This window comes from Papio anubis, chromosome 5 (assembly GCF_008728515.1).
Source record: "Papio anubis isolate 15944 chromosome 5, Panubis1.0, whole genome shotgun sequence".
NCBI classification, from domain to species: Eukaryota; Metazoa; Chordata; class Mammalia; order Primates; family Cercopithecidae; genus Papio; species Papio anubis.
Window position 1 is genome coordinate 49,087,625 of NC_044980.1, and position 16,365 is coordinate 49,103,989.

The 16,365-nt window shown below is 39.7% G+C and overlaps 1 protein-coding gene across 2 annotated transcripts in view; it reads left to right on the forward strand.

The window, feature by feature from the left end:
* The window catches only part of SNX18 (sorting nexin 18), an 83,694-nt gene that overhangs the window by 13,950 nt on the left and 53,379 nt on the right, over positions 1-16,365 (forward strand). The window contains exon 2 of one of the 2 annotated variants that reach the window (XM_003899667.4): positions 11,029-14,449. The exons of the other annotated variant lie outside the window; for it this stretch is intronic. Within the exon in view, the coding sequence (XP_003899716.1) occupies positions 11,029-11,282 (254 nt within the window). The 3' untranslated portion in view covers positions 11,283-14,449. Of the gene's footprint in view, positions 1-11,028; positions 14,450-16,365 lie in introns of those variants that run through there. 2 annotated transcript variants of the gene reach the window in all.

The following is a 16,365-nucleotide window of genomic DNA, read 5'->3' on the forward strand; positions in this document are numbered from 1 at the left end:
AATGTGGTCAGAGTAAAGACTCACAGCCACTGGACACCTGGGCCCTGCCAGTGCAAGGCAGCAGGAAAACCACAGGAGTGAGGAGTGTCCTTACGTTTAAAACAGCTGAGTTAGGAATTATCTCCACAGCCTCGTGATCGTGAAGGGATGTGAAGTGGTACTCAGGATAACGAAGAGTGCTTGTGCTGTTCACCAGTCAGTACCACCATGGCATACGTGGCAGTTGGGACAATGGCGTTTACAATTTCAGATAAAAACTGGAAAATTACCTGAAAACGAGAAATGCATTCTTTGCAAATATTCTGCTAACTCCAGCATGAACCACAGTGCTCTCAGATAGGGTCCCATAAGTGCCCTGGCTCCGCGCGTGTGGCTCGCCTTGCCTTGGCTTCTCTTCTAAAGAGCAGGGCCACTTTACTCTCTTCCTGGCCCCATCTAGTGGGACTTCCGTTTAGATTTATTTTAGCAGCTTCTATTTAGATAAAAAGAGAATAAGGTTTTACCTTTCATTAAAGGTACTTTCCCGAGTTCACTCTTTTCTTTGGTACAGATATGCTTGTTGTCATGTGTCAAAAGTGTTGGCAGCTTGCAAACATATCTACTGTTGCTTTTCTTTTTTGGTAGAGACCAGTACCAGTATCTGTGCACATGCCTCAGGTAATTAAAGAACTGGGCACTGCAGACTTCAGGCCCCAATTTGTGTTCTCTGAATTTGAACCATTATATGAGTTTTACTTTACAAAGTCAGTTTTTTAAAAGTTTCATTGTATGGTCAGCATTATCAAGGATAGTATGTCTACCTTATTTTATTAAGATTCTATGGGTATCAGTTCTTTTTTTTTTTTTTTTTTGAGACGGAGTCTCGCTCTGCCACCCAGGCTGGAGTGCAGTGGCCGGATCTCAGCTCACTGCAAGCTCCGCCTCCCGGGTTCACGCCATTCTCCTGCCTCAGCCTCCCGAGTAGTTGGGACTACAGGCGCCCGCCACCTCGCCCGGCTAGTTTTTTGTATTTTTTAGTAGAGACAGGGTTTCACCGTGTTAGCCAAGATGGTCTCGATCTCCTGACCTCGTGATCCGCCCGTCTCGGCCTCCCAAAGTGCTGAGATTACAGGCTTGAGCCACCGCGCCCGGCCGGGTATCAGTTCTTTAAGAAAAGAAACAATACATGGTTTTCTTTCTCATTCTCAGATTTTAAAGTCTTCATCTATATTTGCTTGGCTATAGGCAACATTTTAGCCATCATACCCAAAAGCACTTCTCAAATAAAGACACTGTGTTTTCAGAATTCTCCTGAAACTATCACCCTAGTAATTTTATCACGTATTTAACATTCATTGTAGACTGGAACACAAGAACCTTTATATATATAAAATTACCAGCAAGAAACAGTTTTGCCAAATAAACCGCAAGAGGTACAATCATGTGATTTCTCTCTTCATTTTTGGAATGAGGTGAACTGTATGAATACATATGCAGAGTAAGTAAAAGTAATCATGTTTTAAGGTATTTATACTCAAGTGAATATTGGTATTCAAACTGAATGTCATTCTGCCTTTAGACATTAGGTGATTGCTGAATGAAACTATAAGAACTACTTAATTAGAGTATAGCAACACTTTTACCTGAAACAGACTGATGATATCTTCAGGATGAAATCAAGCTTAGAGGCCTGAATTCTTTAAGTGATTTTTTTTTTCCATCAAGCAACCAGGTTTTTTTCTTTTTGCAATTGACTATGCTTGTCTTTTTCCTCTTCCCTCCTTTTCAAAATGGTTCAAAAGTTCTCTTTGTCATTTATTATATTTATGAATTTAAAAGTGTATTTTAAATTATCTTTGAATTTTGATAGTTATTAACTTTAGGGACCTTTATTAGTCCATTCAGAAAATGGCTTTCCCTGACGAGTTCAGTATTAATTTTGTACCCTCCAGGGTTTATTAATGTGGTCCAAATCCTGGAGCCCACTTAGTATGAATCCGTGCAGGAATAGTATTTAGGGTCTGGAGGTTGTTTGTGGGTTGCTCATCCCTATGTTGGTGGCATAGGCTCCTAGGAGGCGTGGGGTACTAGTGTAGTGTGCTGTGTTTGAGGCCGGTCTATGGGGCTTATGCGATTGCCATGGGTAGGGCATTCCCCCTTCGGCCACGTATAAGGGAATTGCCTGAGTTGGGCAGACCCAGGTTCACATGCAGCTGGACACTGAGTAAAATTATTTAGTTTCCCGGAGTTTCACTTTCTGCCTCTGAAAATGGTGGCAATGATTACTTTTATTTCAGGGTTAAAGAGAAGAAAATGAGACACGCAAAGTGCAGAGCACAGGTGTGCACAGCGCAGGCACTCCTCTGTGATGGTCGAGTGGCTGGATGGCTGTCCTGCTTCTCTATTTTAAGTGGATGCTGGCCTTTGCTTTTTGAGACGTTTTGCTCAAAACAATATGAAAAAGTAAAAATAAATATTAGAGCAGGAAGGGGGAAGGGTAATCAACAAGTAGGTGGAGACCAACAGGGAGGAAGGAAAGGGGAGGGGAAGAAGTTAATGGGGAGTTAGCAGGGAAGGCCAGGGTGTGGATCCCAGCAATGAGAGGATAAGAACCCAATAGGCCACGTTGACCAAATTAGCATTTTCTTTCAGCATGTTACATGTGCCAGGGAATGAAGAAAAACAGGCCAAGTCCAGTCTTGAGCGACTTCTAAGCAGCTGTCCCTGTTGCCCTTCAGCCTGTCTCCTGTTCTTTCCCGTACACCATGGCTTCTGTTTTTTGGGGAAGGGCCCCTGGAAGACAGAAATTGAGTTAATGTTTTTGGCACATTCATGATTTCAAAATTAAATAAGGTGCTTTCTTTTTTCTTTTTTTTTTTTTTTTTTTTTTTAAGGGAGAAAATGTAGCTTTGGATTCCTGTTGCTTAGTGACTGGGCCTTTTGTATAATTAGTCTTAGAAGAGACAAAACATACTGAGAATAAGAGATTGGATTGAGGAAAAGAAGGCAAAGTTCAGGTACAAGAACTGGATGGGGTTGGGCGGGGACCTCTTGGAGCCATGGCAAGCCTCATGGGGGCCTGAGTTTGGGGGCAGGCAGAAAGAGGGAAAACAGGAAGGAGGCCAGACAGCTTCTTTAAACGGAGGGTAAGGCCTTGCCTGGTTAAAATGGCTGAGGCAGTACAGTGTATGAGGGCTTTTTTTTTTTTTCTTTTTTTTCTCCCCCTGTCTCACTTTGATGGGTCAGAAGTTTCTAGGAAAATTCTGGTTAAAATGCCTGCGGCAGTACAGTGTATGAGGGTTTGCTTTTTTTTTTTTTTTTTCTTTTTTTCCCCGTCTCACTTTGATGGGTCAGAAATTTCCAGGCAAGTTGTTTCTCCCTGCGAATGAGAAGCAGAGGAACATGAAACAGAAAAGTTTAGTGCAGTGCAAGTGCATCTGCTAGTGTGCTCGTTGAGTTTCAGCTTGCAGTGCATTCGTAATATGTGCACATGGGCTACATGACTCAAGAGATTCACTGCTCTCGTACTGTCATTCTAGAAAAAAATTGGCATTGAAATCTTAAGTGTTTTTACTGATGGAAACAGTTTAATGATATGCTATGTAAGTAGTGTGATGCTTTTGAAAATGGTGCTGATTTCTAATTCATAATTTATAAATGATTTTTAAAAATTTGAGCCTTTTAAGGTAATATTAATGAACCTTGTCACATGATTAAAAATTCTTTTGTTTTCATTGTTTTATATTCATTGCAAACATGAGTAATATAATTCCTCTGAAATTGAGAACATATGTATTATAAACAAAAACATAGTTATTTCTTGCTTTCCTCATTTCAGCCTGAGCATCCTTTAGAGCTGCGAGATGGCTTACAGTGGTTAGATACAAAGAAAAATGGTAGGAGGGGGGATGGAAGTGAATTTAGGACATTTGCTTTCTCTGGAGCTAGGACTGGTGATGGAGAAGTGGGCCAAAGTACCTTTCTCTGAGCTTTGGCAATTGCACTGATATGAAAATGAGCCCTGTTGGGAATTTTACAGGTACAGAATCAGCTTGGGAATCTAGGAGATTTTGTTAATAACAAATCCTAAACCAAAGTAAAAATATTGGTTTAATTTTCCTTTTAATTCTCAAAATGTAGAAAGGAAAGGATCCTTTTCAACAATGTAGCAGGTTCAAGTCTCCATCTCAGGCCTTAATCCACTCAATCTATGCCCACAAAAAAGGTAGTAGGTCTCCTGAATGAGGATGCCCTGCTTGGAAGGGAGAATGGGACATGCCAGGGCTGGCAGGCAGGTGGAGGTGGGGTCTTTGCCATGAATTAGCTATGGGACTTTGAACAAGTGGCTCACCCTCTTCTTTGTAGAATGGAGAGAATTGTATAGAAACTCTTCTAAGACCTTTTTAGCATTAAAAAAAAAAAAAAAATCTGAGAGCCAGCTCTGCCGTTCTCACCTGGGAAGCAGCTCTGCCTAGCCTTCCCCAGAGGGCGTCTCTAGGACTGGAATGTGAGAAGGTGCCTTCTGGCTGCTTCCTCTCCTTTAGGAATTAGAACTGAGGGTTTTTAGTTCCTGAGTTCACTTTCTATCCTGTGGAAGAATTCGAGCAATCCACCAAACTAATGCAATAATTAAGTTGAACTCTCTACCAAAACTTCACTTTCAACAGGTAAACCTTTTTAGGAGGAGCTTACTCTAGGATCCTTCCTGCCTCCTTCACAGAGATCCCCTGAGGAAGAAACAGCTGCAGTGTGTTGGAGGCTCAGCCTGGTGGGGCACTCTGGGCTCCTATTGCCTATTCAGGATCACTATCTTGGGATGTCGTTGAAATCTATTGCCTCACTTTAAATAATTATTTTTCCTGTACTTCAGATTCATTTTAAGAATGTGTTTTTCAGGCTGGGGGCGGCGGCTTATGCTTTTAATCCCAGCAGTTTGGGAGGCTGAGGCGGGTGGATCGCTTGAGCTCAGGTGTTGGAGACCGGCCTGGGCAACATGGTGAAACCTTGTCTCTACAATTTAAATTAAATAGAGAGAGAGAGAAAAGAAAATTTCTTTTCAGTTTTGTAACTTGGGAAGGCTGCACTACTTCACGTGTAAATAGTGTTTTCTTCTGAATTGGAAAAGTTACTACTTCATTGGTAGGTTTTTTAAAGAGTATATTCACACTGGTCTGTATTGTCAGCCTCTTATTTAATCTCTATTTAATGTGCACCTGAACTTTCTTTTCATAATAAAATCGTAATACGTTCATGCTATTCCAGATGCAGCTAACTAATGTCTTACTTTAGCCCAAGAAGCAGTTTCAGTTTACAGTGACGTTGTCATTGGAAAATGTTTTTCCCTCTGATTACACCTGTTTATTATTTTCTTTCATCTTAAAGCTGTTCTCCTAACTATGAGTACTGTGGGATCTTTTGTTTGTTCTAACAGTGATGCTTTTGACCTTAGACTTCATTGTATAATTGCTCCCCCATTCTTTCATTTCCCTCTTCTGTTTTGAAAGCAGCGTGGTGGCAATATGATGTTTATGAGGGGAGGGGGCTGGCAAGGGGGCATGTTCCTCCTAAATTAGCCTCTTAAAAAGCAGAGCTTTTGATGCTATTGCCTGTTTTCATGTTGGTTCCATGATAAAAATGTGTAGCCCTTGTGTTATTTAGATTCTGGGCAACATTTTTAGTTTTCATTTACACTCCTCTGGTTTGGTTAAAAAACAATGCAGTATAGCCCTGAGAATGCTTAAAAAATGCTCTCCTACTTTGTTACAGCTCTGCAGAGAATGCTGAAAAAACGCTGTCATACTTTGTTACAGCTCTGCAGCTGGTTGTGTTGTACCTCTGCAGTTGTTTCTTAGGCAGCTACAAATTACTTCATTTCTAAAGTTATCCTAGAAGTAGCAAGTCTATGATGATCTAACTCTGCTCCAATAGTTTCTGCCTCCAACGTGCTAGAACTGAAAATTTTGCTCTCTGCCTTTCTTGTGATATTTAAAATTTTGAATATGAAGATAATTGTGAAACCTAAAAATATGTACACATAATTCCGAGTTTGAGCAGTTAGATCAACTGTAAGAACCCAACCATTTGTAACAAAACCAAATTCTACTTCTAATAATAATACTATTTCACTCACATCTAGCCAACGCTTGTAATACGGTTTCTATTGGAAAAATATGTTTCCACTTTCTTTTTGATTGAACTCAGAGTTAGGAGCTAGGCAGAGTTAGGCAGAGGTGGGTAGAGGGAAGCTTCCTGGGAACCCCAGAAAGTGGTTCTGTGTGTTAGTCCCCAAGTGTTAAACACTCATGCTGTCTGTCTGTGGATCACTTGAGCTGTTTAAAAGATGTCATTTTTTTTTTTCCTGTTTACTTCTAGTCAGAACTAGTCAATTGACTTCCATAATTAGCTTACCGTTTTCATAGGGAGGAGAGCACTGATACCTTTACTGTTTGTTAAAAGGTGTACAGAAAAAAACTAATTGGAAAGTTGTGAGATTAGTTTTTAAAAAAAGAAATTATTTTCTTGGGAAAAGATGTATATATTGTAAACCTTTGCAAAGTATTTTATAAGAGTTAACTTTTTTTATTTGGCTTCAGATGTTGGAAGGTCCTTGGCGTTGTCATTCTGAACATTAACAGCTCTTATCTTCAATTCAGGATATATTTAGGAACTCTCGATTTTTAATTTGTTCTAAGTATATTACTGTCAACTTGTTTTATTGCTAATCTTCTTTTAACTTTCTTTTGAAGGTGTATCTGGGAGAAAATCAATTTAGTTACATCTCAGTTAAAGGAAGTTATTTTTGTTTTTAAAAACTTGTTCTACATTTGTGGCTACAATTTTATGGAGACATAATCTTCCTTGATTACACGTAGCTCTCCTTATTCTACAAATTTGTACATTTAAAGTATGCTATTTAATACCTTAGTTTACCATTTTATATAGTTTTTATTTTTTAATTTTTTAGACAGGGTCTTGCTTTATTACTCAGGCTGGAGTGCAGTGGCATGATCACAGGTCACTGCAGCCTGGAATTCCTGGACTCTCCTGCCTCAGCCTCCTGAGTAGCTGGGAGTACAGGTGTGCGTCACCACACTTGTCTAGCACGTTCTCTTCTAAATAGTTGTAGTGCTTGCTTTGAAGTCAGTTATGCAGTCAGATCCCATCTCAGCCTCCTGCTGGGTTATGTGGATGACGGTCAGGCTCAAAGACGTTGCATAACTTCCTCAATTTCCTTGTAGTAAAACTAGGAGTAATGTCTGTTGTAAAGTTGTAGTGAAAGTTAGATGGAAAATGTCTAGCATATGTTATTACTATTTATAGCAGCTACCATTTACTGTTCAGATATTCTATTCTCTATCCTCCACCCTGCCACCATCCATAGCGCAGTGCGCATGTAGCAGGCCCTCTGAGCATTTTCTGTTGTCACATTGGTCACATGTTATCTTAGAGAAAGCCGTATTCAACTCCCATGCAGAATTGTGTGCTTCGTGGACCTATCTCACTTTGTGTCAGGGTAGTTTGCCTGCCCTGACGGTGCTTTGAGGTGTGGCTCCTGTTTGAATCTCCCTGTTCTATCAGTGTGCTCTATACATGACAGGCTTTCCATAAATGTTCACATTAAAATTATCACCCGGGAGCCCAACCTTTTGGGGACTTTTAAAAACAGCAACATTTTGTGTTATTCACTTAATAAATTCATACTTGGGGAAAAAATGAGTCTTTGGGTTTTTTTTGTTTTGTTTTGTTGTTTTCTTGGTTTTTTTAAGATGGAGTTTCACACTTGTTCCCCAGGCTGGAGTGCAATGGTGCCATCTTGGCTCACTGCAACCTCTGCCTCCTGGGTTCAAGCAATTCTCCTGCCTCAGCCTCCCGGGTACCTGGGATTACAGGCGCCTGCCACCATGCCTGACTAAAAATGAGTCCCAAATTCTTCTTGGCTTCTCTAGTATGTATGCTTAGGAAGCTTGAAGTTATTACATGCTGGCAAGATCCTGGGGCCTCAAAGAGATATTAATACTCATTGTTGTATCCGAGACTTTGGAAAATGTATGCTGATATAAGTTGTAAAAACTTTAGACTTGTTCTTTTTTTTTTTTTTTTTTTGAGATTGGGTTTTACTCTGTCACCCAGCAGGCTGGAGGTGCAGTACTGTGATCACAGCTCATTGCAGCCTCAACCTCCCAGAATCAGATGATCCTCCCACCTCAGCCTCTGGAGTAGCTGAGACTATAGATGTGCACTGCCAGGACTGGCTAAATTTTTGTATTTTTCATAGGAATGGGGTTTCACCATGTTGCCCAGGCTGGTCTCAAACTCCTGCCTTTGCCCATCCCCCTGCCTCAGCCTCCCAAATTGCCGGGATTTTAGGCACAAGCCACCGTGGCAAGCCTTAGACTTGTTGATTTTTAAATTGGTTGTTACGGGTGCACATCTGTAATTCTATATAACGCAATGCAGTTTCTCAAAATATGGTGAACTAATTTGGAGTTTGACAAGCTGCAACTTAGTTGACATTCACCCAATTCAAGGCCAGGTTTCAGAGCTTCTCTATACTGGACTCTATTCTCTATGGTGAAAAGCCAGGCTCTAGTAGTTAGAGCAAGTAATACTTGCAGAGTATTACCAATACAGGCAATAGCTGTTACGTAGGTCAGGCTCTGAGCAGGGCAGGATCCTGCATTCTGGTCCTTAGCATTTGAACATAGGACTGTGGCTTCCTCGGGTACCTTGGATTGAAATCAGATGGAAAATATAGTCAAATCATTTGAGATTTTTCTCTTTTAATTTCCTATTCCCTTTATCATTATAAAACATGTATTTTTTCACTACACATTCTCAGTCTTTTTGAATTTTTTTTCCTGTAGTTTTACCTGTTATACTTTCCTCGTCTTGTCTTTTCTTCTTTCTCTTTTTTTGAGACAGAGTTTCGCTCTTGTTGCCCAGGGTGGAGTGCAGCGTTGTGATCTCAGCTCACTGCACCCTCTGCCTTCCTGCTTCAAGTGATCCTCCTGCCTCAGCCTCCCGAGTAGCTGGGATTACAGGTGCCTGCCACCACGCCCAGCTAATTTTTGTATTTTCAGTAGAGATGGAGTTTTACCATGTTGGCCAGGCTGATCTCGATTTCCTGACCTCAGGTGATCCACCCACCTCAGCCTCCCAAAGTGTTAGGATTGCAGACATGAGCCACTGCTCCCGGCCCTCCTGTCTTTTCAACTTCAATTTCTGTATATGAAATGTGAAACCTGTACAAATATAACAAAGATAAATGTTTTACAATAAATTATTACTAATTTTTTATGTTGGGGAGATGTCTTTCTCTTCAAGCAGGCAAATTTTAGTGCTTTGCTGATACTGTCAGCCATAGTAGAAATGTTTAAAAGGCCTTACTTTCAGAGTGATGGCTTCTTAGTAGAACTGGGGTGGGGTCTTCCTCTGTCTAGCAGAGCGCACTTCTCTGCCATGGCTTAGGTGGAAGTGGTGTGGGCATGTGTGCTCCTTGCAGCTGCAGTACCCATGTGTTCTTGTTTCAGGGCTTTGCTGCTTTTCACTTAAAGGGCTCATTTAGAATAAATCAATGAAAATAAATGTGTACATATGTGCACACCTGCACATACATTTATATGGATGAAATTTGCTGTTGGTGCTTTTTCATTTCTCAGGTCTTTGAACTATGCCAAAAAAGCATACTGCTTTACCTTAAGGGTTTTGTTTAATATTGTATTTTATATTATTCTGTAGGAGATTTGAAGAAATTTAGAAATAGGGCATCTTCCCTCGTATATTTCACCATTGGGTAAAACAACATTTCCGAAACAAAGTCTCTCAGTTTCTGTACCTCCTTCTACTCAAGGTTCCTGGTTCCCTCCTCAGTAGTACTGTGTTCTCAGACTGCCAAGCCAGGCACTCTAGCTGCTTCTCTCTGTGTTCTGTCTTGTCTTTCAGTATGGTTTGGTGGAATGAGTGCTAGGCACAGTAGGGAAATCTGAATTCTTAAGCTGGCTTTGTTCAAGTGATTTCAGCTTTATCATTACTCATTCCCAAGAACTCAGGAATAGCCTATTTCCTACCCCTAAACATCCTCAATCTTTTGTGTCTTTGTATGACTGTGCTTCCAGGGGAAGGCCTGCCTTCATATGGCACCTGCTGGAGTGGCCAATCTTTCACCCCCACCCCTGCAACACCCTCTGTTGATACTTCTAGGCATGAGATTATGGAACCGCTGGCATCATTCCTAGGTCATCATCGGGGCAGAGTTAACACTCAACAATCCTGATAGTCCCAAAAAAGGGGCAAATTCTTATTAAAGCCCTTGTACTCCAGGTGTGGGTCTCCCGATGCAACGTGAAGTCAAAATCAGACATGTGTTCGCAATTCACCCCTTCACCAGGCACTTTCTGTGTGTTGAGCACTTCAGCTAGGTGTTTACTCTGGATGACAAGATATGGGCTTGGCCAACCCTGATGAGGGTGACCTCCAATTGTAGACTGGCAACATTACCAAGCACCCTCTACGACTGTGACATGATTCCAAAACACAACCTGTGTTGGTACTAACTTGTTTCAGAGACTGGTTCTAGAGTCTTAATTATTTAGTGAGACTTTCTGAGGAAGTGGGTTTGGATCCTTTACGGGATGTTTTTATAAACAGTGTAATTCTCTTAATATATGTGGAAATAATGATGTCACACCTTTTAAGCGTGTGAAAACTGCATTTTCTTGTTGCGTCTTTTAAAGGACATTTCCTTTCAGTTTATTATCAATTATGTATAGCATCTCTACCTGGAGGAGATGAGATACTACAGATTCTTGGTCAGTATGGCAAACACTAGTTTTTGAAGAGAAATTTTAACAAAGGGAGTGTTTTCAGAAACTTTACTGGATTCCTTCTTTTTTTAAAATGAGTAATTATGGTCCTTACTTTAAATTTCAAAGGTATTGAAAGTAGTTTGGGCAACTATTTGCAATGCCCAAGATTCTGTTTAATATGTAGTTATGTCATTGGGATTTGTGGATATATAGGATTTTAATTAATTGTTATTTTTAACTACAGGAGCTCTTACCAAAGTCAAGGAGAGTAGGCGACACGTGGAGGAAGGGAAGATGGAGGTGCAGAAGGCTGACGGCATTCAGGATCGCTGTAACACTATTTCTTTTGCCACTTTGGCTGAAATTCACCACTTCCATCAGATTCGAGTAAGAGACTTTAAATCACAGATGCAGCATTTCTTACAACAACAAATAATATTTTTCCAAAAAGTTACCCAGAAGTTGGAAGAAGCTCTTCACAAATATGATAGTGTTTAATGACTGGACATTGGATTGTGGACTTTTTCAGTTCAAGGATAATTTCTGCAGCAGAATAAAAACTGCTGTCAAAGAGCTATTGCCAACTATCAGTGGTGGTACAAGGACGGTTTTGTGTTCAACTGAAACCCAGCTGAATTTATAATTATGTAGGAAATAAACAGTTAATATGGTTATATAATAGAAACAGTACCACGCATTGTAACTAAATTATACTATGTATGCCTACACTACCATTGTAACTTTTGGAATAATGATTATACTATTTGCCTTATTGCTTTTTGAAGTATGGGTATTTTAGTGCATACTTTGTAGACCTCAAAACCCATGAAGGGTCTCAAAGAAGCTGGCTGGATAAAAGCCTGCTGTGGATGCCTTTTTACTCTCATAGATTGGGATTACCTAAATTCAACCTATTCTCTGTTTACAAACTCCAACTAGAGCAGCTATGCGACCTTGTGCCTTTAGACTCTTGGTTTTTCATTTCTCCCCGTCCCTTCCCCACCTTTTTAAAGTAAGCCACAGCTTTTCTGATTGAAAGAGTGAAAGGCCAGTGCATATAATGACAAACTGATGATAACCTCATATTGGCAGTAGGGGATGGGGTGGGGTGGGAGGATCAGCTGTCATCAATTTGCACAGCAAGTATTATCTCCTGATAAGATGCTGGTAAATGCAGGGGAGTGAGATTTATTGCTCATCTTTGGATATGAAGTCTATTAGGGAAGAAATGGTGCCACTATTCCCTTAGATGCAACAGTAGCATAGCCTCTTCACCCAGGTGTCCCAAAAGCTTGGCGTGAAGATTTCAGCAAATATGTCTTACAACATGAGGAGGAGGAGTCTAAATCAGTCAGGGGATAAAAGTATCGAATCATTGACAACACACTTGGCTTTAGTTCTTAGGAGGGTTTTGTTTTTGTTTTTAGCTTGAAGATTTCTTTTAATATTCAGTTTTTAAAAAAAAAAAATGGATCTACACTGTTAACTGATTGAGACTCCACTGTGATTCACTCGTTTACTTAAAAACTTTTCAGGGATGTCTGTAAATTTCAGTGTTATATGTTATGAAAAGTGGTGTTGATTGATCTAAGGAGGGACCAGAAATAATTTTTGCTATTCCAAATACTGAAGGAAAAAGATAATTGATTTATACTATGTTAAAAAAAAAAAAAAAAAAAAAAAAAAAAAAAGGTCTTGATGAGCCCCCGCAGGACATTTAACCTTAAAATTTATTTTAAATATATTCTTTTTATTATTATAAGGGAAATACAGATGGCTGATAAATACCAAAAAGATTCAAAAGCAGCTTAATTTAAAAAGCACAAAGAGATTCTGGCTTACAGTGCCCCAATCTCAATGTTTTTATAGTTGCTGAGCTAACTAATGTGATTATTGAGTTTACAGATTTAAAAACTGTCACTGTTACAGTATCTACTGTTTTTATGAAGTCAAACTTATGCTGCCTCAGAAATCCCTGGGTACTGAAATGGTAACACAGAAGTGGAGAGGTCACTTTGAAATACTGGTGAGTCACAAAGATTAAAGAAAAGGATCCGTTTGCAGATACTCAGTAAAGGTTATTGAAATAATTACAGAACAGCACATTTACTCTCTAAAAAGTAGTTTCATATGGGTTGAATTTTTAAGATCAGATTATCATTTTGATATTTGGTCAAAATTTTGTACCTTAGGTTACTTAGAGCCAGATTTAACATCATGAACATTATGTGGCTTTGTCTTTACTACAGATATGTGGAACTGTAACCAAATATATTGTTCTCTAAAGCTTGTTGATTGCAAAATACAGTTCTATAAACAAAACCCATATGTATATATCAATGTTAATTTTGCAGAAGTCTGGAAATTACAACTATAGCATTTAAGTTTGAGTCTGTATTGGACAGATAAGCACCATGCTTTTCAAATGATTTAAAAATTACTTTTATTTGCCTCTTTATTTTGATGGTGGTTTGATTTTTTTTTTTTTAAATAGTAAAATCACTAAACTTGTGCAATGGTAGCATGGAAATTATCTGAGGTATATTGTATGATTGTACTTTAGCCAGGGTGGACATAGCTTAAATTATAAAAACTAAAGATGAAAGTATAAGGAAGTATAAGTATAAGTTATACTTATATAAGTATAAATTCATGCTGCCTACTTCTAAGAGAACTTTCATTCTTCATAACCACATAACATTATAATGCCACTGATTCATAAGGGGTTTACATTAATTCTATGGGGGAGGACACTAGAATTATTAGTGTTCATTTTCATCTAAGATTTTTATTCTCTAACGTTCTTGGTCCTATTGAAACATTGCAGTATGCAAAACTACTGCAGTGTTAAACCCAAGAGAAAAGCCATTATCATGTGTATGCTGGTCATCATGATCAGTGTGGTACAATTTTTTAAAATAAACTATCATGCCCTTCATGCCATTATTTGTCTTTATTTCTATGATTTGTAATCCTGATATGTGATGTGTTTGTAACACAGGGTGTGCACTTGAGCCTGGTTTTGCTGTTTTAATTAGGCAGAGTTGTTGATGTGCTGTAACTGTAATGCAGCGAGACTGGTTCTACAGCCATGCGGTGTGACCTCGTTCCCCATCCAAGCTGTTGTATATGAAGGTACCTACCCAGTTTGTGCCCAGAATGAGGGAACGCATTTGAAAGCGAAACGTAAAGCCAGTGCATGAATATTATAGTGATTGAGATTTTCCCAGGCTTCACTGATACAGTTGTTTTGCATTTATTCACAATAATACAGCAGATTCTTACATGCCGATATTTAATTGTCTTAAATTTTGCTGCTGTTCTCATAACTAAGGACTTGAAAAATATTTGAGTCTGTCAAGTATGTAAAGTTTGTGTATAAACTTTTAAATGTCATTCTTAAGTTCATTGCCATAGCCATTTTCCATTTATGTCTTCATTTTCTAAAAATCAAATGCCATGTCTGGTACCTTTAAATCCATAAGCATTCAGTTTTCTCATTTCCAATTTCATCTTTGGTTAACAGAATAAGTAAAACAGGGTTTTATTTATTTGTAGTCTAGAAATGTTGAATATTGTTTTATTTCCTTCAAAATGTTATGATTAGTGCAGATCAGCCATGTTTATCTTTTTAAAAAATAAACAGGTTGCTTTATTTCTGAGCTTCAATGGAATATTATAATTATTTTTTCTCCACTCGTCAAGGAGGCATTTATTTAATGTGAAGAATTACACAAAAAAGTAGAAGAGCATGTTCTCTGTCTCGAGCTTCATCTGTAGTTACCATAGAAATTGTTCATCAAACACTGTAGCTAATTTGATTAATTTAAAACCGTAGTTATTCAGATAGTGCCATGGAGTATCTGCTTACATTAGTGACATCAGGAATGAAGCACATAGCAGTAAGTTGTGAGCGGGAGGTTTTGAAATAGTAGCTCCCATGAGTCCAACACCTGAGACAGAAGCAGGTGCTTGAGTACTTCACATACTGTCTGTTGGTTGCCATAAATAGGCAAACTGCAACACACATAAGCCAAAATATAATGGCTATGGGACCTGGCAAATCTTGCAAGGGGCCAAAGTCCCATTTGACAAAGCTTGCCCTCTTTGTGGGGCTTTGTAGTCTTGTATCTGCTTATCTTTACAGATTTGTTTTACATATATATTTTTTTTTCTCCTGGCCTGCCTTTCTTATCATCTTGGAATGTCTAAAATGACCTAGCCATCTTTTAGTTCACAGATATACTTGGACCAGTGATGGACATCTGGACAAATCACCTATGGTTTGGGGAGGCTGTGAGAAGGAGAGGTACACTTAAAAGTATGCAAGAGAAGAAAGGACATGGCTGACACCTCTTAAGATGACCTTTGTCTGGTCATCCTCACAATGAAGCTATGAGGAAGATAATATCTCTAGTTTATAGATGAGTTAAAGAGATCAGTGAGGTCTAGTTTCTTTTGACCAAGATCACACAAACTAAATGACAGAGCTGAGATTCAAATTGGGATCTGGCTGAAGCCTATTCTTTTTAAACTAGATTACACTGAATGCAATTTCTCTGCTTTTCAGAAATCCCTAATATCTTCCCAAGTCTCCACTGCTGGAATGATAGGGATTCCATCATTCTTTGGGCACTGGGCACAGAAGTACAAAGGGAACTTCCCAGAATCTGCTGTTTGCACCCATTTCTGCTGGAAAAGCTGAGAGTCTGTGCTGCTGTGCCGGGTCTGTCAGCAGAAGGGCTGACTGCAATCTTACATAGACTGGGAAGCGCGCCAGATGTTACCTTCCAGTATTGTTACGAAGAGTGAGAGAAAGGGTCCAAAACTGACTGTTTCCCCTTCTCTCCAGCTTCCACCTCCATGCAATGACAATAGAAGCACATTCCAGTTGCCGTAAGAATGGCCTTGGCAGAACCACAGGTCGAAAGTTTAACTCCAGTTGGTCAGAGTCAGGGTTACTCATGAGTACCACTTGGTCACAGGTGGGACTCAGGTGACAGCAACAGAGAATTTGCTGAGAAATGAGCTCTGGAGAGTTTGAAGAGTGGCAGGGTAGACTTCTAGGCAGTGTAGAGAGGGATGCTGCTGTGCAAGGGCTCCATGGGCAGGAAACTAGAAAAACCCAGCAGTGGAAGCCAGGCCTCTGAGGTGGGGGAAGTTAATCTGGGATTGGCTCATGGCTATAGCCTTTCCAGGGATCACAAGTCTTCCCTACTTGGCCCTGATCCCAGAATGTCTCAATCCTATCATCCCTGTGTCAGAGCTTCTCAAACTGCCTGCCCGTCTTAAAGGCCATTTCAGCTTCATTGGGTGACTTGTACCAGAAGCATGCCAAAGGCAAGACCAATTGTCCATTTGAAGCCACCTTCAAGGGAGCTTAAAAACAAGGTGTGTGGTATTTTGTTGCTGTGTGTCCCATCAGCCTACCCTGGAATTGATCTGTAAGTTTGAAGTGGCCAGATGCATTAGACCTTATTTTTGCAGTGGTTTAAATTTGCTGTCACTCCAGGAAATGGCTCTCAGGATGGAATTGCTGAGTTGTTGAGCTTCTCTGCAAGCTGACCCAGCATATCAGTGA